Source organism: Pituophis catenifer, unplaced genomic scaffold (assembly GCF_029215685.1).
Source record: "Pituophis catenifer annectens isolate HBS135680 unplaced genomic scaffold, rPitCat1.0.hap2 SCAF_2, whole genome shotgun sequence".
Taxonomy (NCBI): domain Eukaryota; kingdom Metazoa; phylum Chordata; class Lepidosauria; order Squamata; family Colubridae; genus Pituophis; species Pituophis catenifer.
Window position 1 is genome coordinate 41,456,969 of NW_027256882.1, and position 21,724 is coordinate 41,478,692.

The following is a 21,724-nucleotide window of genomic DNA, read 5'->3' on the forward strand; positions in this document are numbered from 1 at the left end:
GATGCAAAGCGGTAGTAAAGGTAAGTAGAACCCACCCCTGACTACATCAAACTATTTCCCCTGTCGTTCCATGTAATTGGGTGAAAATGGCAGGAGGAAAAGGGCACCACTCAGGAAGAGAAGGAAGAAAATACTTGTAGGTTCAAAAGAAATGTTGTCCCAGGACAGTGTTTTCATTTATGCCTGACATGTAAAACCTTGTCAAGCACATAAGATGGAAAATCTCTTTAATTGCTTTATTCTGTACAGAAGAAATGGCACTTGGTTCTAAAGTTTACACACAAGCAGAGGGATTTGGTCACAGCGAGTTTTAAATGTTTACAATCAGAAAAATTGTGACATCATTAGTGAAGACAATTTCATTGGCAAACACAGTTAAAACATATGCAAAAGATGGACATGAAGGGTGGGCATTGTTGTTACAAAGGAAATCTGAGCTGGTGCTGGCTGGGGAATTCTGGGAATTGAAAGCCCCATATTTTTAAAACGGCTGAGGTTGAGAAACACTGGTTTAAGCTATCGAGTCAATGGGTCAGAATTTATTTAATTTTCTACTAATTGTCATATTTTCAGGTTACACAATTGTTAGATCCAGTTCTTGAATTTAAAGAATTAGAAACTGGTGCATCTGAGGATGTGCAGAATGTTTTTCAACACTTTGGATCACTATCGTAGCAATGCATCTGCTTCAGGGGTGGGTTCTACTTACCTTTACTACCAGTTCGCAGCAGGTCTGCGTGTGCGCTCTTCTGCGCATGCGCAGAAGCGTTTTGATGACGTGGGGCTGGTGGGCGGAGCCTCCTGCCGGTTTTACTACCAGTTCTATAGAACCAGTGCGAACCGGGGGCAACCCACCACTGATCTGCTTCCCTATTAACAGGTGAACATCGTTGCATGAATGAGAACTTCCCTCTTCAGAATTTTTCCTTCTGCTTTGCTCATACTTGCATGGTAATTATCTTAAAATGTCATCTAAAAATCAGTGCAAAATCAGATTAAGTTTGGTGGCTTTGGTGAATTTTCTGGATTTCCCTAATTGTTGGTTATTTAAAACAAAGTTTATTCAAGTGGGTTAGCAGGGCCAATTTCCAGGTCAGAAGGATTGGCTTTGCTGGCGAGCTGAAACTTCTCAGCACTGTTAAAAATTAACCTCTGCTCTCATCCTAGACAGGACTGAAAAACAATATGAGTCACGAGGAATCTGGAAACGTGCCTTCTGTCTCTCCAAACCTAACAAAACCTCCTGCTCTGGTATTCTTTCTCTTCTAAACTCTGAAGATCCCTTAGCATATCACAACTTGCCTAGGAGCTGACTCATTGCCAAGTAAGAAACCAGAAGCTTCAGAGATGACCTTGCAACATCAGCTGGCTTCTGACACAGAAAACCCTGCCCTGGGTTTTGTGCCCAGCATTCGTGCTCTATATGCTGCAGCGAAAGCAGGAAGAGAAGAAGAAAAAGAAGGAGAAGGTAGAGCCATGGCTGCTGTTCTCCTCCCAGGAAACCTTCAAGATGAAGCCACTTGCTCGGTTTGCTTGGAATATTTCAAAGACCCCGTGTCCATCCAATGTGGGCACAATTTCTGCCGGGCTTGTATCACCAAGAGCTGGAAGAGCCTGGAGGTAGACTTCCCTTGTCCTCAGTGCAGGGAAATGTTCAAGGAGAAAAGCTTCAGGCCCAACCGACAGCTGGCCAACATGTCTGAGATCATCAGCCAGTTCATCCTGCATGGTGGGAGAGGCCTTGAGGACGACAGGATCTGCGAGAAGCACAAGGAGGCCCTGAAGCTTTACTGCAAAGATGACCAGAAGACCATTTGTGTGGTGTGTGACCGGTCTCGGGACCATCGACCTCATGCAGTGGTGCCTGTAGAAGAGGCAGCCCAGGAATACAAGGTATGCACCTACCTGTCTGTTGCACAAATATTCTTCTCATATTTACAAATGTCTCAGGTCTACCTGTCTTGAAAGCCTTTCCACATTGTACCTGTTCTTTGCTAAAAACTACCAAAGGGCTCGGAATGAGCTTCCATGGAGAAAGTCCTCATTCAGTTCCAGGGATCTCCAAGAAGGGCTTGGGGAAAGCCCATCTCTATAACCTTGAGGAGTTGTTGAATGTCTGAATCAACAATAGTATGCTGAGAGCTGACTCAGCAGCTAGGTTCAGACAGCATGCTAAACCTCAAACTTGCTTTATTCCCAGTACATCCTCTGGTTGAATGGGGTGGATGGCCTGATTCATCCAACATGCAGCCAAGCCAATGGCTAGTTTCTGACATCTGCTAAACCAGAAAGCCCTATTTTAGTTCATGTGCAAACGTCACCTGTCTTTCTATGTTCCTTAACTTTTCCAGAAAAAAAAAAACCAATAGAAGGGAAGCAATCTTGAGAAAAAAATAATGGTATGCACAAAACATTCAAATGTTACCTATAAAAAAATCATTGCTAAATTTTCTGTATTTCCTTTTGATTTCTTCCATTAATATCCCACCTTTCTTCTAAAATCTTAAGGGAGGGTACATGGGGATTTCATCAGTGGTGGGTTGCTCCTGGTCCGGTCCGATCCGGTTCTGTTGAACCGGTAGTAAAACCGGTGGGAGGCTCCGCCCACCCACCAGGACATCATCATGGGTGATCTGCGTTCCCGTTGCGAACTGGTAGTAAAGGTAAGTAGAACCCACCCCTGGATTTCATCCAAAAGCAGCAACCAGGAATGATAGCCTGAAATATGATAATGGCTGGAAAAGTCACTGTGGTTGCAGTTGGGATTTAGATCATTGTCTTGCTGGTTCCTTTCAAAAGTCCAACCATGTACTCCTGTGATGGGAAAACTGAAGAAGATTTCAAACAAAGGACAGGTTCACTTGGATCCCGTGTAAAAATCAATATGTGAGGCCCCTGTGGGTGGGTGTGGGTTATACAATATGATTTCCAGCTGGAATTAAATTCCATAGTTGCCCCCAGGTTTTGTTCCAAATTAAACCAGGCTCAATCACATCTATTGAAAAGTAATAAAATTGTTTTAGTCTTCAGCACTGGATGAAACGGTAGCAGCTTCCAACGACTGAACCAGGTTAGTGGCTGGTTCCTACTCATATATTTCTCTTTATAGGGTTAAAAGTTACAGGGGGGATGGAGGGAAGAGGCCAGCAAAGCCCACCAAAACCCCTGAGTGAACAGAAGAGCTGAGCTACTAGTCTGCTAGCTGGATCAAGCAGAAGTTCTGCAGGCAGGTGTGGACAGGGGCACCTCGTAGACACCATATCCTGGATTTTGTGAGTTGGGATTTTCAGGGGGAGGAGCAGATTTAGCTCCCTGGGTATCCCCATACCAAATGGGCAGGACTTTTCCTCAACCCTTTTTAGGTAGGGGACAAAGAGAGGAGCTGATTGTGCCTTATCGCACAAGAATTAGGTGTTTTTCATCCAAAATTAAGTTACAATCCAAGACCAATCTAGTTTTCCATTTTTCATTTTCCACAGTTTTCCATTTTTTGTGCTCTCCAAGGGTAAACAAAATAATAATAATAAAAAATAACACTTTGTAAACATTTGCTCCCAGAGAGATAACTCTTTTATTCCCTTGCATTAAAACCAGGGTGCATTGTACAGTCCTAAAATTTCACACATGCATTATTCCACCTGGTCCATGAAATCTTGCACAGTAGTACATTTGTTTATCATGAAAATATCACACGGTTCCTCATTACAGTAGCAAAGATTACTTTTTTATTGTCTTCCAATATACCCATTCCTTACTCCATTTAGTAGGATTTCTCAAACATCTCAAAACACTCAAATTAGCTTGCAAGAATTAAGTCAGAAAAACGTCCTGTTTTGATCCAATGGCTATAATCACAATTTAGCATGAAGGCAGAAAGAAGGTGAAGATTTTATGCCACCAGGATAAACAAAGCTGTGCCATGGTTTTGGCTCCCTCCCCCCTCCCCAATTCTTTAATAATGATTGAAAGCAATACATTTTTAAACAGTGTAGAGAAAGTAAGTTAGTAACAAAAGATGAAGCCTGCAATTTTAATACGTGAACTTCTAAAGCTGCCTACGGATGAATCCTAAACTCCATTTGGAGTAAATAGAACAGAATAGAATAACAGAGTTGGAAGGGACCTTGGAGGTCTTCTAGTCCAACCCCCTGCTTAGGCAGGAAACCCTACACCACTTCAGACAAATGGTTAACCAATATCTTCTTAAAAACTTCCAGTGTTGGAGCATTCACAACTTTTGGAGGCAAGTTGTTCCACCAATTAATTGTTCTAAGTGTCAGGAAATTTCTCCTTAGTTCTTTCTAGGTTGCTTCTCTCCTTGATTAGTTTCCACCCATTGCTTCTTGTCCTGCCCTCAGGTGCTTTGGAGAATAGCTTGACTCCCTCTTCTTTGTGGCAGCCCCTGAGATATTGGAACACTGCTATCATGTCTCCCCTAGTCCTTCTTTTCATTAAATTAGACATACCCAATTCCAGAAACCGTTCTTTATATGTTTTAGCCTCCAGTCCCCTAATCATCTTTGTTGCTCTTCTCTGCTTTGGAATAACAAAATAGGGATTGCCAGATGGGTTGACTGCAAACCTGTAGTCATTGAGACAATCCATACCAGGCAAGAAATGGTTAAGTCAAGAACCGAATTCCTTTTCTATTTCAGGAAGGAAACCTTCCCAAAGTGGGCACAAGATCTCAGACTGACACTGATTCCCTGGAGGGCAGGAGCCAAGCTGCTTCTTTGTGGCCCTAGTACAAATATCCAGATAAAAATAGAAACCGCAGCTGATGAGGTGACAAGAACAGATGAGCTGAGGCACTCTGGGAAGATTTGACAAACTAATTTCCTATGTAAGCTTGAGGGCCTTCTTGTTACCTTCTGCAATCTTTCTTTTTCTATAAATGAAGAAATGTACAGATAGTCTTGGACTTAGGGCCATAATTGAGCCCAAAATTTCTCTTGCTAAGTGAGACAGTAGTTAAGTGAGTTTTGCCCCGTTCTACGACCTTTCTTGCCACAGTTGTTAAGTGAATGATTGCAGTTGTTAAGTTAGTAACATGGTTGTTAAATGAATCTGGCTCCCCCATTGACTTGGCTTGTCAGAAGGTCGCAAAAGGTGATCATGTGTGACCCTGGGACATTGCAACCATCAGAAGTACCGTATTTTTCGGAGTATAAGTCGCACCAGAGTATAAGACGCACCTACCTTTTTGGGTTTTTTTTTTTAAAAGGTTTTTTTTATTTTTTAGACAAACACACATACAAACATACAATGTATTTTCTTCGAACAGAGTATTTGGCTGGTTCACAAATTTAAACAGTGTTTAGTCATTTCAATTAAATTTACAATTTCTATATTTCCTTTTTGCCATATTTATTCCTCATCTATTTTTTAAAAAACCAATATTACCCTTCATCCTCATCTCTAATCTTAATCAAATTCAATTTTTCCCTTTTATTCTATATTATACCCCTTCCCATTGTCTTCTATTTTTATATCCTTCCTCACATTGGTTAATTATGTAATATTACAATTGTTTAATACAAATTCAACATTTTAATATAAATCAATTAGTTATATAACTATATTTTTTGTATATTAATCAATATGAACATGAATAGTCCAATTATTTCCATGCAATCCAATTTCTTACAAATCAATTAATTATATTTACCAAAAATAATAAACCAAATAATTTCCCCTCTTATGTTACTAATTTTCACATCTTAAACTCTCCCAATAACCCACATAGTTTTGCCCATATTAATCCTCCAAATCACAACTTAAATCATTTCTACTTTCATCACAATATATAATTAAAAATATTTCATTCATTACAATTTCCCTAATTAAATTTTAAAATGTTCTAGCTGTTATCCAAGCTACAATTTAATCCTTTTTTACTTTCATGACCATATACCATTAAAGGTATTTCAATTGTTACAGTTTATACATTCATATTTCTAAAAAAAATAAAAAAAGAAAAACTTATCATTGTCTAGATTTCAAAAATACAAATATTCCAATTATTATTCATTTCATTTTTACAATCATGATTTCCCATTTATTTCTTACTACTATTCATATTTCAATTCTAAATATGTATAACATTTTTCTTTTTCATTTATTTTTCTTTTTCTCCCCATTTTTATTTTTGCCTTTTTCGTTCTCCTTTTTTTCTTTTGTGTTTAAAATCTTGAACTCTCCTCTTTTGCCCTAAATTTCCCATTGTTTGTACCTACCTTTTTTGGTGAGGAAAAAGAAGAAAAAGAAATCTCCCTGTGTCTCTGCCTAAGTTTGCCTTGCTGCAGCAAACAGCCTGTTTTACTTTCAGTTTCGTTTTCAGGGTAGCTTGATTAGCACAAGGAAAAAAAATGTGCTCCAGCAATTTAGCTCTTTGCAGCAAGCAGCAGAGCCCTGCGCAAAACAGCTGAGAGCAAATCAGCTGAGAGTCGGGAGGCGATCTAATCAACTTGTGCTAATTAGTCTATCCTGAAGCTCAAAGGAGCTGTTTTTTCTTGCTGTTTGCTTGCAAGGAGGTAACTGCTGCAAGGCACAGGCCAAAGGGTGGGGGCCAGTGGGTGGGCAGGGCTACATTTGGTGTATAAGACGCACCTAAATTTTCACCCCCTTTTGGGGGGTAAAAAGGTGCGTCTTATACTCCGAAAAATACGGTACATGCCAGTTGCCAAGCGTCTTAATTAGTGGTGAAATGTAAAATTTGTTATTACCGGTTCTGTGGGCATGGCTTGGTGGGAGGGGGTTAATGTGACGGTGGGTATGGCCAACTTTTTTCCTTTTTTCTTTTACTTTTAAAAGCATTTTTTCTACAACCTTTTTGGCAGAAGAGGTTGTAAAAAAATGCTTTTAAAAGCCTCTGACGATCCCAGCTGAGTTGCCTGATCGTCAGAGGCCTTTTTTCTTTTAAAAGCATTTTTTCTACAACCTCTTTGGCAGAAGTGGTTGTAAAAAAATGCTTTTAAAAGCGTCTGACGATCCCAGCTGAGCCGTGCGATCATCAGAGGCTTTTTTTTTTACTTTTAAAAGCATTTTTTCGGCCGAAGAGGTTGTAGAAAAAATGCTTTTAAAAATTAAACAAAAAAACCTATGCTGATTACGTGGCTCAGTTGGGCATGGGGCGGGGGGGCAGGGATTTTTGCTACCGGTTCTCCGAACCACCTGCAGCCATCGCTACCGAATCGGGTGATCTGGTCCGAACTGGGAGCATTTCACTCCTGGTCTTAATTTTGATCACATGATCATGAGGATGCTGCAACAGTTGTAAATATGAAAAACAGTCATAAATCACTTTTTTTTCAGTGCTGTTGTAACTTTGAATGGTCACTAAATGAACTTACAGTGTTATAAGTCGAGGACTACCTGTACTTTGCAGAGATCCTCTGTAGCAAGATTTATTGAGGAGAAAGAGATGGTTTCCATAATTTGGGCAGCTCAACTGTTTCTCATTTAGAGCCTATCTATCCCTATATGTGTGGGGAGTCCTTAGTTTTGTTTCTAAGAGCCTTCCTGAGATCTGCCAAGGGGGAGAATCTTTTCACTCATAACAGAGTCTCTTGCAGCTGGCTATTTACATCAACTTTTCAGGAATAGTTATTCCTCTGGGAGCGAACTTGTCTATCTCCTCTCTTCTTCCATTTCAAAGCACAGAGAATCCCTTCCCCACTCCTCCCCCTAGGGGGAAAGCACCAGTTGAATCACAACAGTAAGAGAGATCTCCTCCTGTTTTTATTTTTACTTTAAGGCAGCCATCTTAGAAGGTGAGCTTCAAATGTCTACATTTGTCTCCACGTACAGATATCCAACCTTGGTCTCTATAGCATGGAGAAGATTAGTGATTTAAGGCAGGATTATACTTTAAATCAGCTTTCCCCTCTTCAGTGCCTTCCAGATCATCAAGCTATAAAAACCTTATTTTCTGTTGACTGGGGTTGGGTATGATGGGGATTGTGGTCAGACTAGGTTTTGAAGTTGGTGTGATCCAGAAATTTCACTAGGAATTTATTTAAGCACACACAATCTACATTATTATTATTTTTTTTTTAAAAAAAAGGTTTTTATTTTATGATCAAACAAGTATACAATATAAGCAATCATTCGAACTATCATCAAGAAGAAGAAAAAAAATTTTTTTCTAATCCATCTAAACTCAATCTTCAACCCCTCCTCACCATCCCCCACCCCCGACTTCCCAGAACAAAAACAGGGCATAGATTTCACCAAACATTCGCTAAAATAAACTAGCTAACTGCAAGATTTACTAGCTCCCAACCTACATTATTTTTGATGTCTGGGTCCAATCCCAGTTCAACTCTTTTTCATTGTAAAGTGTCTAGAAGCAAGTCAACTCTACAGATATTTGTGTGCAACGGCCTTATGCCAAGTCAGACTAGAGGTCCGTCTTGGACAAACCTGTTTGTTACACTGCTGGTGTGGCTTTTGTGAGTTTCCTGCACAAATATTTATTTTCTTTGGAAATGACTAAGATTGCACCTGAGCCCTTCTGTAGGAAAAATATTAGCTCTATCTGTATATTACAAGAGTGGTCCCCAAATTTTATGACTTGGGCAAGTTGAGCTGCATGCACACCAGGGGTGGGTTCTAATTTTTTTTACTACCGGTTCTGTGGGCGTGGTTTATTTTGTGGGTGTGGTTTGGAGGTCATGTGACTAGGTGGGCGTGGCTAGCTGGTCAGAGTCATTTCTGGAAGGTCCTCGCACTTACGACCAGTCTTCGCACTTACGACCCGACTCATTTGTTTGCTTTTAACACTGATCAGCTGTAGGACGGCCCTTTGAAGCCCCGCGGCAAGAGTTTAAACAGTTTTTTTCCCTCTAGTCATCAGCTGGGACTCAGGAGGCAGCAATAGATTGGGGGTGGGGCCAAAAAAAAGGTAAGAATAACGTGGGTGGATGGGGGGGGTGGGAGGGCGGGGGGGGGGGAGAACCGGTTCGGTGACGTCATATCGTCACCGCTACCGGCTCGGCTGAACCGGACCGAACTGGGAGGAACCCACCACTGATGCACACGTACATGCATGCTGGCCTGCCACTTGTGCAAGTCAAGCTGTGTGCGGCCCTATGCGCTGTCCAGCCACTCATGTGGCCCAATTCCGAAAGGGGTTGGGGACCCCTGAATTACAACCTCCAAGAAGATTTGACTTCACAGCCCCTGTGAACTGCTTCACTACAAGTCATTTAGAATATGATTTATACAGAAATTATAATTATATTTCAATGCAGCAATGTCTTCCTTCCTTCCCTTCCTTCCTTCCTTCCTTCCTTCCTCCCTCCCTCCCTCCCTCCCTCCCTCCCTCCTCATAGTGGCTTACCACAATACACTGAAATAGTAGTAAAATGTTACACAATAAATAAGAATATGCCAGAATATGCCATTTAATATTTGGTGTAAGGGCATAAAATCATTACAGCTATGGGCTTCATAATATTCATTGTACACAGACTTATAAGTTTTCCTAAGGATGCATGGAATCTTCTCAAATCTTGATTGCCTCAAAATTGTGAAAGCATTAAAAAAAAATAACTATATACTTTGGACTTTAGGAACAAATACAGACTCGCTTGGATTTCTTGAAGAAAGAGAGACAGGAACTCCTGGAATTCAAAACTCAGGATGACAAGAAGAGCCAAGAATTGCTGGTAGGGATCTTACTGTTACTTGGACATTGGCATGCTTCTACAGCATTATTCAGTCAGGTGCAGATATGTGAAGATTTTGAAGAAAATCTTCAAAAAGGATTACGTTTGTTAATGTCTATGGAGATTCTCAGTCATCTTTGACTTTTTAAAAAGAAAACCATAGAAACCGAGAGACAAAAGATCCTCTCTGAATTTGAAGGGCTAAATCCTTTTGAGTTGATTAATGTCACAACCACAAACCATGTTCAGAAGCATTGTGTCCCTATTTCCATATGCTGAGGTGGAATAATAAAACATGTCACTTTATCTTCTCTTCTCGTGTTTCCCCGAAAATAAGACCCTGTCTTTTATTTTTTTGAACCCTGAAATAAGCGCTTGGCCTTATTGCCATGCGCTCAAAAGCCCGATTGGGCTTATTATCAGGGGATTTCTTATTTTGGGGAAAACAGGGTAGTAGTTCTTTGAAAAGAAGGATGTAAGTAGAATAATATATCAACATCAGTGGTGGGTTTCAGCAGATTCTAACCAGTTCTAGAGAACCGGTAGCAGACATTTTGAGTAGTTTGGAGAACCGGTAAATACCACCTCTGACTGGCCCTGCCTCCATCTATTCTCTGCCTCCCGAGTCCCAGCTGATCGGGAAGAAATGGGGATTTTCAGTAACCTTCCCCTCGAGTGGAAAGGGAATGGGGATTTTTCAGTAACCTTCCCCTGGAGTGGGGTAGGAATGGAGATTTTTGCAGTATCCTTCCCCTGCCACACCCACCAAGCCACGCCCACCAAGCCATGCCACACTCACCAAGCCACACCCACAGAACCGGTAGTAAAGAATTTTGAAACCCACCACTGATCAACTTCCTATAGGAGAGGGTCCTCTCAGGCCCACACTGGAGACATCTTTGAGAAACATTTATTTATAGAATTCAATGTATATCTTGTTTTTTCATCTATAGGGCATTCATACACTGTATTATAGATAGTCCTCCAACTTATAAGAGCCAAGGTGGCGCAGTGGTTAGAGTGCAGTACTGCAGGCTACTTCAGCTGACTGCTAGCTGCAGTTCAGCAGTTCAAATCTCACCAGGCTCAAGGTTGACTCAGCCTTCCATCCTTCCGAGGTCGGTAAAACGAGGACCCAGTTTGTTGGGGGCAATATGCTAACTCTGTAAACCGCTTAGAGAGGGCTGTAAAAGCACTATGAAGCGGTATATAAGTCTAAGTGCTATTGTTATTGCTATTATGACTGACAGTTTAGCATCAGTGGGAAAATACAGGTAGTCCTTGACTTACAACAGTTCATCTATGACAGTTCAAAGTTACAACAGCACCGAAAAAAGTGAGTTATGACAGTTTTTCACACTTATATCAATTGCAGCATCCCCATGGTCATGTGATCAAAATTCAGACGCTGGGTAACTGACTGTCCTTTATGACACTTCCAATGTCCCAGGGTCATCTTTTGCGAACTTCTGACTAGGAAAGTCAATGGGGAAGCCAGATTCACTTATCAACTATGTTACTAACTTAACAACTGCAGGGATTCACAACCTTGGAAAGGAACGGGGCAAAATTCACTTAACAAATGTCTCACTTAGCAGCAGAAATTTTGGACTCAATTGTAGTTGTAAGTCAAGGATTACCTGTATTCTAGTTTTAGGCCAGTCTCTCTGAAACTGGTGATCTTCAGCTGTATTGGAGTTGGAAAAGCATGGTGGGTGATTAAACTGGTGAAGTTTATTCCAGTGATAATTCTTTTGGGATAATTGTCTTCTGCTTCCTCATTTTCTTTCTTTGACTTTTTAAAAAGAAAACCATAGAAACCGAGAGACAGAAAGTCCTCTCTGAATTTGAAGGGCTACGCCAGTTTCTTCATGATCAAGAACAGATTCTCCTTGGACAGCTGGACAAGATGGAGAAGGGCATCGTGAAAAGACAGAATGAAAACATCACAGAGCTGTCCAAGGAAATTTCCCTCCTCAACAAATTCATTGCTGATCTGGAAGACAAAAGCCAAGAACCATTGCTTGATTTCCTCAAGGTAAGACTTAGCAACAGACAAATATTGTAGAAACGTCAGGTCTTTTCGCGTTAGCACACATCACTGGGTGTTGAGAAAACTTAGCTATAGCTTACTCAATACACCAGAAGAACAATGCAGCAATTTAGTAACTAGCTAGACACTAGACTAGCTGTGGCTAAACCCGGTAGGGTTTAGTTTCAGTAATTTATAGCTTTCAAACACTCATGTCAGAGAGAGGGAGATTACTAGTTGGATTTACTATTATGTTACTTGAAATCTTTTCAACTGGACATATTTGGGGCAAATTATATGCATATTGCTTTCTACCTGAATTCTTTAAATATTACAGAAATTATACCAGCAGCATAGTAGAGCTGAATAAGCTAAAAATTACATAATTCTAGGAGTGTATCATAGGGTCCTACTGATCAAGGAAATGACATTTATGTGCTTCCATGCGTCAGTAACCAGGGATCAAATATTATATAAAAGAGAAACTGTTTGGAATTATTGCTTACTTGTGTAATGTTTTAGGAAGAGACAAACTTGTTTGTGTTTCCTAATTTATTTAAATAAGTGTTTTTCAACCTTGGCAACTTTAAGATGAGTGGACTTCAACACCCAGAATCCCCCAGCCAGCATGTCCACCCACCTGAAAAATTGCGAAGTTTGAAAAACACTGATCTAAATAAATGGAGGTTTTTATTTGTTCATGAACTAGGGCCAAATGTTGTAATATTTCTTAGAATTGATAGGAAAAAAATTGTTTGGAGGTTGGAGACTTCAATTCAACAACCTTTTCAAATATAGGTCAGTGGCTTTTTGTATTTATACTGAATAAACCCTTCTATCTTTGCCACTTGAAATTTGCAAAAAAAAGTTCTCCCCTGCCTTAGGTTTTGGCCATGACCATTACTCTCATGTTACACCTGATATTTCCATACTATAGAGTTTCTTATGACTATTTAAAGATTGCCACATTCTTTTCTGAAGACGGTAGCACTTGAGAAATTAAGGCTAAGGTCTCCTTAAGTGTGCGTGGTATCTATTAATAGTTTACTGTACTTAGCGATGGTGGTGGAAAATGCAGTGGGAGGTATATTGCGTATTCTGCAGCTTTTTCCCTGGAAAGATTCAATGTCCATCTGATTTCATGACAACTCAGAAACCTGAATTGGTTCTACTTTTTCAGGAGTGTTATAGGAAGCTTTTCATGATCAGTTGACTGAGCCACATGTCTTCCTTAAAGCAAATACTGTAATTCCTGAAATGTAAACAAACTGAGAAGCAACAACACGAGTAGAAGGCTAGGGAGAAATAAGGCAAATTTATCATTTATTTATTTTTCAAATTGCCTGATGCGGTTTACAGTACTAAGTAAAATCAAACTTTTAGTGAAAATGAATTAAACCTAGAAGTAAATAATGATAAAGGCAAGCTATCAGAATATTAAAAACAGTTGTTGCTACATTATGTAAAAAGAACATCAAGAAGAAAATGCCAGCTTATAAAAATATAATTTTTATAATAATTTTCAGACTACATTTAAAAATAATGACTGCCAAGGTCATAGAAATAGTCCTCATTTAGCAACTATTCGCATTTAAGACTGATGAAAAAAATATATGACTTTCAGAGGTCTGTAAACCAAAGGAAAGCTGAAGTAAGATCATAAGCACTGTTGTCATTTCACTTAGTGGCTGCTTTGCTTAACGACTGAATTGAGGGTCTCAATTGTAGTCACTAAACAAGGACTATCTATATTTCAATGAGGATGAAATTCTACAGCTTGTGTGGCCAATACAAAGAAGGATGATACCCTAGTTAATTGCAGTCAGGCCTCCTTTCTTGGTGGCACCATCAAAAGAGTCTTAGTTGATGAGTGGAGCCCCCAGTTAGTAGTACAATAGACCAGGACATCTCTTTCTCTAATCCTCTGTTCTTTTTTTCCTTTCTCTCTCTTGTAGGATGTGACAATTATTATTGCCAGGTATGAAGCTGCATTTCCACCCTCTCTTTCTCTTTGTGTATGAACAAATCAAAAGGTCAGCGACAGCTGTTTGGAGAAATACGGTCTCAAAGACATGCTGTGGCCCAGCCCCCCTGGATCAGGGTTAATAATCTTAGGCTGTTGATGTCTTATTTGTATGGAAATAAGATACTCTTTGGCTCTGAAAGTCTTAGGTTTCATTCATCTATATATGCAGTAGAGCTAATAGGAGTCAGATTGAAAGAGTGGTTTCTACGTATTAAGAGAGCTTGAGTTTGCTCAAGCTTGAGCTTAAAACTTTTGCTTTGACTAAGGCTGCCCAACTTGTCTTATCTCCATAAATACCAATAGCCTTTAGACTTATATACCGCTTCACGGTGCTTTACAACCCTTTCTAAGCCGTTTACAGAGACACTGACAAAGTAGGTGCATATTTTACTGACCTCGGAAGGATGGAAGGCTGAGTCAATCTTGAGCCGGTCGAACTTTTGGCAGTGGGCAGAATTAGCCTGCAATACTGCATTCTAACCGCTGCGCCACCATGGCTCGTATAAAGATAAAAATGCAAATCCTAGCACATGGCTTCCAGAACCCCAATGAAAACTGACACCAAACTGCAATTTGGTGAAATTCTTTAAATATGTGGGTGTAAGTAAATTCACATAAGTTCATAGTTTTGCTTTGGCCCCATCCACTTTTTGGAATATGACTGTCAATGTGTAAGTCAAATGAATCTATCAACACAAAAAGGGATTTGCACTGTTGTCTTATGTGAGCCTTCCCAAACAAGTGTCCCCTGGATGTGTTTTGGAACTTCCAAAAGTGTCTTTGAAAGAAATTCTGGAAATTGTCTTAATGTATCTGGAGGGCCCCAGGTTAGGTCATCCTGGAGAGAATCTGTCCATGTAATTCTTAGGAATCTACTCTCAAGTTAATGCTACTTAATCAGTCAGTCAAACAAATGCCAAGCTGAGGGAAGGATAGTTTAAAGATTCAGATGATTTCAACCTTTCCTTCTCAGAAGTGTGAAACAGACTAGTAACTTGCCCTTGAAGAATCTATCTGGAAGCTCTACTTTATAATGCAAAATCTGAAATTTACTTAGAGCCAAAGAACCTGGGTGCATTACAAATATTTCCTCTATACTTTTGCCATTAAAATTTCCACTCAGATCAAAAGCACAGGTGAGAAATAACTGTTGAAGCCTCAAACTTGCCAATCGTTTTGAACTAGAATGGAAAGTTTGGGATAATACATCTACCAGTCCTGATAACTTTCTTTTTTTGTTTGTTAGAAGTGACAATGTTAAATGTCCGAAGCCTATTCCAGTTTCTTCTGACATGAAGGGTCATGTCTCCAACTTCTCTCTGAAGACAGTGGCGCTCAAGGGAGCAGTTAAGAAGTTCAAAGGTAGAGAAAACGAACACTTGCCATGAAAATCTGATTATTTTAGCATCTAAAGAAACTTGGGGCAAGAATAATAACAAAGAGTTACTTGATTGTTCATATATAGCTGTGCTTGGAAAAAAGGAAATCAACAACTAGTTTGCATGATGTCAATTAAAATTAACACCTCAAGCTAGAGTGAAAATTATACAAGTAAGATAAAATCATGCTATATTTGGTATATTGTATGATATAGAAGATTGATATAAAAGTGAATAAGGCTATCCTTTTATAAATCTTAGCAGTAAAGTAATTTTAAACCAATCATATTAGTAAAGTAATTAGTATTAAAATTCTACACTTCTAACTTGACACCTAACCGTCTACTTTTACTAATACGTTTTACAACAGAATAGCCCACTTATCTATTTTGACCACACACCATTCTCCTCCAGCATGTAGAGGTCTGCTTTTGAGAATGATATTCAAGAAGAAGGATTTGTAGTTAAATGGGATTGTAGGATGGCCCTGAAATGGGCCAGAGATATGTAGTCCTAATATTATGGTGACTAGCCTAAAAATGATGTTCTGTTGGGTAGATTGTTGGGAGATCTCATCAGTCTGTGGAATTCATTCCCACAAGACATGGTGATGGCTACTTTTAGAACAGAGTTGGCTAATTTATAGAGAACAGAGTTGGCTAATTTATAGAGGACAGGTCTATCCAGGGCTTTTAGTCCTGAAGATTCAACTTATCTCTGAGTTGATACTGATTCTGAAATACCCAGGAACAGGGGTGAAATCCAATTTTTTTCCCTACTAGTTCTGTGGGCGTAGCTTGGTGGGCGTGGCAGGGGAAGGATATTGCAAAATCTCCATTCCCTCCCCTCCTGGGGGAAGGATATTGCAAAATCTCCATTCACACCCCACTCTGGGGCCAGCCAGAGGTGGTATTTGCTGGTTCTCCGAACTACTCAACTTTTCCGCTACTGGTTCTCCAGAACCTGTTAGAACCTGCTGGATTTCATATAAATTGAACTAATAAATAAATAAATAAATAGATTTCACCCCTGCCCAGGAAGTACAGATACCCTTACTTACAACCATTTATTCAGTGACTGTTCGAAGTTACAATGGCACTGAAAAAAGTGACTTATGGCCATTTTTCACATGACCATTGCGACATCCCCATGGTCACATGATCAAAATTCGGACTTTTGGTAACTGGCATGTACTCAGTGGTGGGTTGCCCCTGGTTCGCACCGGTTCTATAGAACCAGTAGTAAAACTGGCAGGAGGCTCCGCTCACCCATCCTGACGTTATCAAAATGCTTCTGCGCATGCGCAGAAAAGCGCGTGCGTGGCCCTGTTGCGAACCAGTAGTAAAGGTAAGTAGAACCCACTCCTGCATGTACTTATGATGGTTGTGGTGTCTTGGGGTCATGTGATCACCTTTTGCGACTTTCTGACAAGCAAAGTCCATTTATTTAACAAGTATGTTACTAACTTAATAACTGCAGTGATTTTAGTTAACAACCTTGACAAGAATGGTCGTAAAATGAGGCAAAATTCACTTAACAACTGCAGCAATGGAAATTTGAGGCTCAGTTGTGGTTGCAAGCCGAGGGCTATTACAGAGAAAGGGTCAGATCTCTGCCCTGATTAGCCATTGAAACTAAATGTTATAACAGAGTGGCCTTTGGTCTGAATCAGCAGAGCTGTTCCTATGTTCTTATGAGTAATATATACAGCGCCTATGAGATTGAGGAACTCTGAATTCAAGGTATTTGGATAAAACTGCTTTCTGTTGCCTTTTAGATCCGACTCCTTGACAGGTGTGTTCTCTTCTTTCAGATCATCTCCGGGATGAACTGGGGAAAGGGGAGAAAGGTAAATGTTATAAGCCAATCAAAATTGTCAAAGACAAAATCATGCATGCAGTGTGTAGGTGTAGACTTCCTGTTTATGCTTCCTGTTACCACGGTAGGGCACTTTTTCAAGGTTGTATTAAATGTTACCCTTCTCTCCAACATGCTGTTTTTCCATTAATTTAACAACATAGTCATAATAGTTCATGGTTGCTATTCTGGACTTGATGGAAAGGTAAATAAGGTAGATTTAAAAAGTGCTGTTTCAATAATCGATTACTTGCTACAAGTAGTCCTCGACTTATAACTGATTACTTAGTAACTGAAGTTATGACAGACCTCCCCAGGGATCAGTGGTGAAATCCTCCCTGGTTTGGTGCCTGTGCATGCACAGTGCACGCCAAACACACACTGTACGTGGAAAAAGGAGATTTGGGAAGGTAAGTATAACAATGAGTGGGGGGGGGGGAAACAGCTGTGCCAAATTTAGATTCACTAGAAAGCAGGATTTCCTGCTTTCTAGTAATTTTAAATCGCGTGGCACAGCTGATTGTCGGAAATACCGGTTTGGACCAACCGGTAGCTTTTATCACTACCGGTTTGCCCGAAACGGTGCAAACCAGTAGGATTTCACCACTGCCAGGGGTACTTACATCTCTGTTCTGAAATTCCAACAGCTGCCTTCCATCCCCATTGCCCCACATTCACATAATCACATTACACGTTGTTAAGGAATTTGCAGAATAACCTTTCAATAGCAAGGGTGTGTACATGAAAGCGATTGAGAGTAGATACGAATAAACACAGTCAACACACAGATACACTGAGTTGTGTTTACTTTCAGGAAATAGTAAGGCACAGTCTAATAAACAGTCCAGGTCATACACATATAAAGCAGGAGATAGCAAAACGATAGTCCAGGGATAATCCAATAACAAAGTCTTCTTACCAGTCGTTGTAGTCATTCACAATAAACAGTTCTTCTGGATTTGCAAACAGTAGCATACAGAGATATCAGAGAGCAAGAACAACAAAGAGAAACAAACCATGTTTCTAGCTCCCTCTTAAGGAGATTGGCTACAGAGCTAACCAATCAGGACACAGTATGATACAATACAGCAGTCTTAAAGCTATATTGATGGTTTATATATTGCCAACCCAACAAGGGAGGTAATACTCATTTCATAACACACGCGGTTGCATTTGCAGCCATTTACAGAGTCCAGTGGTCATACAACTATGTTTTATGACGATTTTGCAGAAAACCAGCATTTACCTCCAGTTTTCAGCAAAACTGGCCCACAACGGAAGTGTTTGTTTAATGACCACCACAAAAAAAGGTCGTAAAATTGGGTTGGTCATGTGGATGATCACTTTATGATCTTCACAACTTACAACCGTAATGGACGGACTCCATTATGGGCATAAGGTGAGGACTATCTGTAAAATAATTCAATGTTTGGTGCTGTTATAATAAGCAAGACAAATCGTATCCAATTAATAGATGGGAATGTTCAGGTAGGTTCAGATGGAAATTTTCGGGGTTTCCCAGTAAGGAAAGAGATTTCAGTGAAAAATAAACATGTTGCTTAGTACTGTTACAACGGCCTGCCTTGGTCTAAGCAAGGGTGGAGAACTACGGCCCTTTTACAATCTGTGAACTTCAGCTCCGAGAATTCCTGAGCCATTCTCATGTTCACAGATCATAGAAGGGCCATAATTCCCCACCCTTAGTAAGGAGAGAAATTCTTTTTACTTGCTGACTCTATCTATGCATAGCTTTTTATTTATTTATTTTTTAAAAAAAAAATGAAAACAAAGCAAAATACTCAACCAAAGAAAGAGGAACCCTCTAATTTTCACACGCAGACCTTTGCACTCTGCTCCTTGCTGCTGCTTTTCCTTGCTATTACTGTGGTTGTGATAGCTGACATAGCGCTATGTGCTTCAACTTAGAGGACTTGCTTCTGGATCCGGAGACGGCCAATCACCTCCTCCTCATCTCGCCGGATCTCAAGACGGTGCGGATGGGCTGCCGCAAGCAAGACCTCTCCGACAGCCCCAAACGCTTTGACACCAACTCTCGAGTCCTGGCGACGGAAGGCTTCAAGTCTGGGCGGCATTACTGGGAGGTGGAAGTGGGGTCTGCCGACGGCTGGGCCTTTGGAGTGGCCAAGGAATCGGTGCGAAGGAAAGGGCTGACTCAATTTTGCCCCGAAGAGGGCATCTGGGCCCTACAGCAAAATGGAGGGCAATATTGGGCAGTCACCACTCCTCAACGCACCCCGCTTTTCCTGAACGAGAAGCTGATTAAAGTTAGAGTCTACTTAGACTACGAAGGAGAAGAAGTGTCCTTCTACAATGCTGACACCATGCAACACCTTTTTACCTTTAACATCGCCTTTACAGAGAAGATGTTCCCGCTCTTTTCAGTGTGCTCCACTATAACCTATATTAAACTTTGCTCCTGAGATGAAAAGGATGCCTCGATAGAAACAGGAAGAAGCCATGGCGATGCAAGTGCTACTTGTTTTGATATGGGGCTGACCTCCAAGGGAGACACAAGGGTTTGTGGGAAAAATATGCGAGAAACCTGGCCACCTTCAGATGACAGTGGGGCTGAAAACTAAATCTTGGGCAAAGTTGCGGAAGATGCCACCAATTTATCTACGCCATGCAGAAGTCCTGTTAATAGGCTTGAGCTTCTGTTTCTAACCCAATTTTATCACACAATTCAGTAGGATTTCATCTTGCCTGCCTTGAATGTTGAGAAGAAGTGTAATTTTTTTCTTCCTTTGGAATAGCTATAGGGAATGAGTATGACAGAGATAAGGTAGAGTGTGTCAAAACTGCATACAGGACTGTCTCCCCCCCAGCTGCTACATCATTCCTCCAAAAGAGTTCCAAGATGATGATTTGCAACAGGGAAATGGTGGATGGAAGGCTTTCCCTTGCTCAGTTCTTTCTCTCCAGCAGGGTCTCCGATTAATACAAACACTGATACTAACAGAAGATAATATTTGTAGCTCCGGGTTGAACCGTGAGGTCCTTAGTGCTCTCTGAATGGGGGGTGTTTTCTTGCAGACCTTTCATTATCCAACTAGGTAACATTATCAGTGCTAGAAGGGAGTGGGCTTTACTCTCTGTTTATATACAAGTCTTAGGCTATTCTTTTCTGCTTGATAGTTTGTCTCATTTGGTAGTGCCTTGATTGGGGTATTGTTTACTGCTTGTAGACTGCTTGTAAACAATAAAGGGTAGAGAAACTTCTGCAAGAAAACAACCAAACTCAGGGAGCATTAAGAACCCCACATAAACATGGCTCTTGAACCTTGGTATAGGAAAGACAACTGGTCAAGAGTTGCAAGAAAGAGTAAAATAATCTCTCTCCCTCCCTCTCTCTCCCTCCCCCCTCTCCCTCCCTCCCTTCCTCTCTCCCTCCCTGTCTCCTTCCCCCTCCCTCCGTCTCCCTTCCTTCCTCCCCTCTCCCTTCCTTCTTCCCCCTCTCCCTCCATCTCTCTCCCTCCCTCCCCCTCTCCCTCCCTCTCCCTCCCCCTCCCCCCTCTCTCTCTGGCTTCTTCTCAAGGTATCTTATTGGAGGAAACAGAATGCTTGGGGCATCAAAATATAACATGCCTACACCCTGTGCAGTTCCCAGGGACAGTTGAAGAAATATTTCATCCTACAGAATCAGACAAAATTAGAGCTAATGATTCTATTTACTATTAAAAAAATAATTACTTTTGTTAAGTTTATTTTTTTTTAGCTTTAGTTCTTGGGACTTTGGGATAGCTCAATGCCAATGATGTGTGACTGGCTCTTGAATGCAGGGGAGATGCTCTTTGATGTGGCCTTGTGGGTTTTTTTGCACTTGCTATACTCTGCAGCACAGAATTGATTGCTCGTGGTGAAGAGGCTTTTGCAAATAAGTCCTGAAGATGCGTATGGAATGCCTGAAGACACTCCCCGCCCCTGGGCCTTGTATATGTGCACCCAGAGAACAGCCAGCCGTTCTCTTTGTCTAGCTAGGCCCATGGTGGGGATTCAGTGGGCTTTGCTTGCCCATCCCAAATAGCTTGGAATGTACCATCCGTCAGACGGGATGCTGTGGACTTGGCTTTACAAGAATCTATCCTGAAATGGGATCTGGGATTGACTGAGCTTTGGTGTGGCTCGGAAGAAGCACATTTGAGAAACACAATATTGATAATCTAGGTGTGGATTTAACATGTTCTCCTGTAAACTCCCGCAACCCTGAAATCAACCTGTCCACATGTAAATAAACTGCTTCTTATCAAGATGCTTGGACCATACTGTCTTTTCATTCCCTACCCCACACCCCTTTGTAGTAAAACGGCCTTAGAAAACCTATCTTGATGTTCCCATGGTTAGCAAAGGTTGGGTGGGGGGAGGGAATTGAGGAAAGAGTGTTATTTTAAACAATTGGTACACAGGTTGGGCATAAAGTCAATCGTGTATCATTTCTAAATTATCTGCCATCATGGGCAATGATGAAAAGCTCCTACTTTTCCTCCTGTTGGACCAGGCCTGGCATTAGTCAGAGGAGGCCTCGGCCTCAGGTAACAGACACAGTCAGTCGTAGGGGTGAAAGCAACAATGGGGCATGCTTGGACTTGAATTTGCACCCCAGGACCTGCCCCATACCCCATTAAAGAGTATGGCAGGGATGTATGTTTATTCAGGAGTAAGATTTAATTGCTGGGCTTAAACTCAGTGGTGGGATTCAGCCAGTTCGCACCACTTCGGGAGAACCGGTTGTTAACTTTCT

General features: G+C 40.9%; 1 protein-coding gene across 1 annotated transcript; it reads left to right on the plus strand.

Annotated features, from left to right (window-relative positions):
- The first annotated feature begins 1,347 nt into the window (after window positions 1–1,347).
- LOC139312160 (E3 ubiquitin-protein ligase TRIM7-like) lies at window positions 1,348–20,608 on the plus strand. The gene is made up of 7 exons (XM_070936725.1): window positions 1,348–1,893; window positions 9,576–9,671; window positions 11,479–11,709; window positions 13,659–13,681; window positions 14,976–15,091; window positions 16,922–16,957; window positions 18,892–20,608. Exons 1-7 carry the CDS (start codon window positions 1,348–1,350, stop codon window positions 19,404–19,406), a joined length of 1,563 nt encoding a protein of 520 aa, XP_070792826.1. The 3' UTR covers window positions 19,407–20,608.
- The last annotated feature ends 1,116 nt before the right edge of the window (window positions 20,609–21,724 follow it).

Bases quoted from the DNA above. Each gene is read 5' to 3' on its own strand.
- LOC139312160 (XM_070936725.1), top strand. From the start codon at position 1,348: ATGACCTTGCAACATCAGCTGGCTTCTGACACAGAAAACCCTGCCCTG. The intron at 13,682-14,975 runs GTATGAAGCTGC...TTTGTTTGTTAG, and splicing joins GTGACAATTATTATTGCCAG to AAGTGACAATGTTAAATGTC. The intron at 16,958-18,891 runs GTAAATGTTATA...GCTTCAACTTAG, and splicing joins ACTGGGGAAAGGGGAGAAAG to AGGACTTGCTTCTGGATCCG.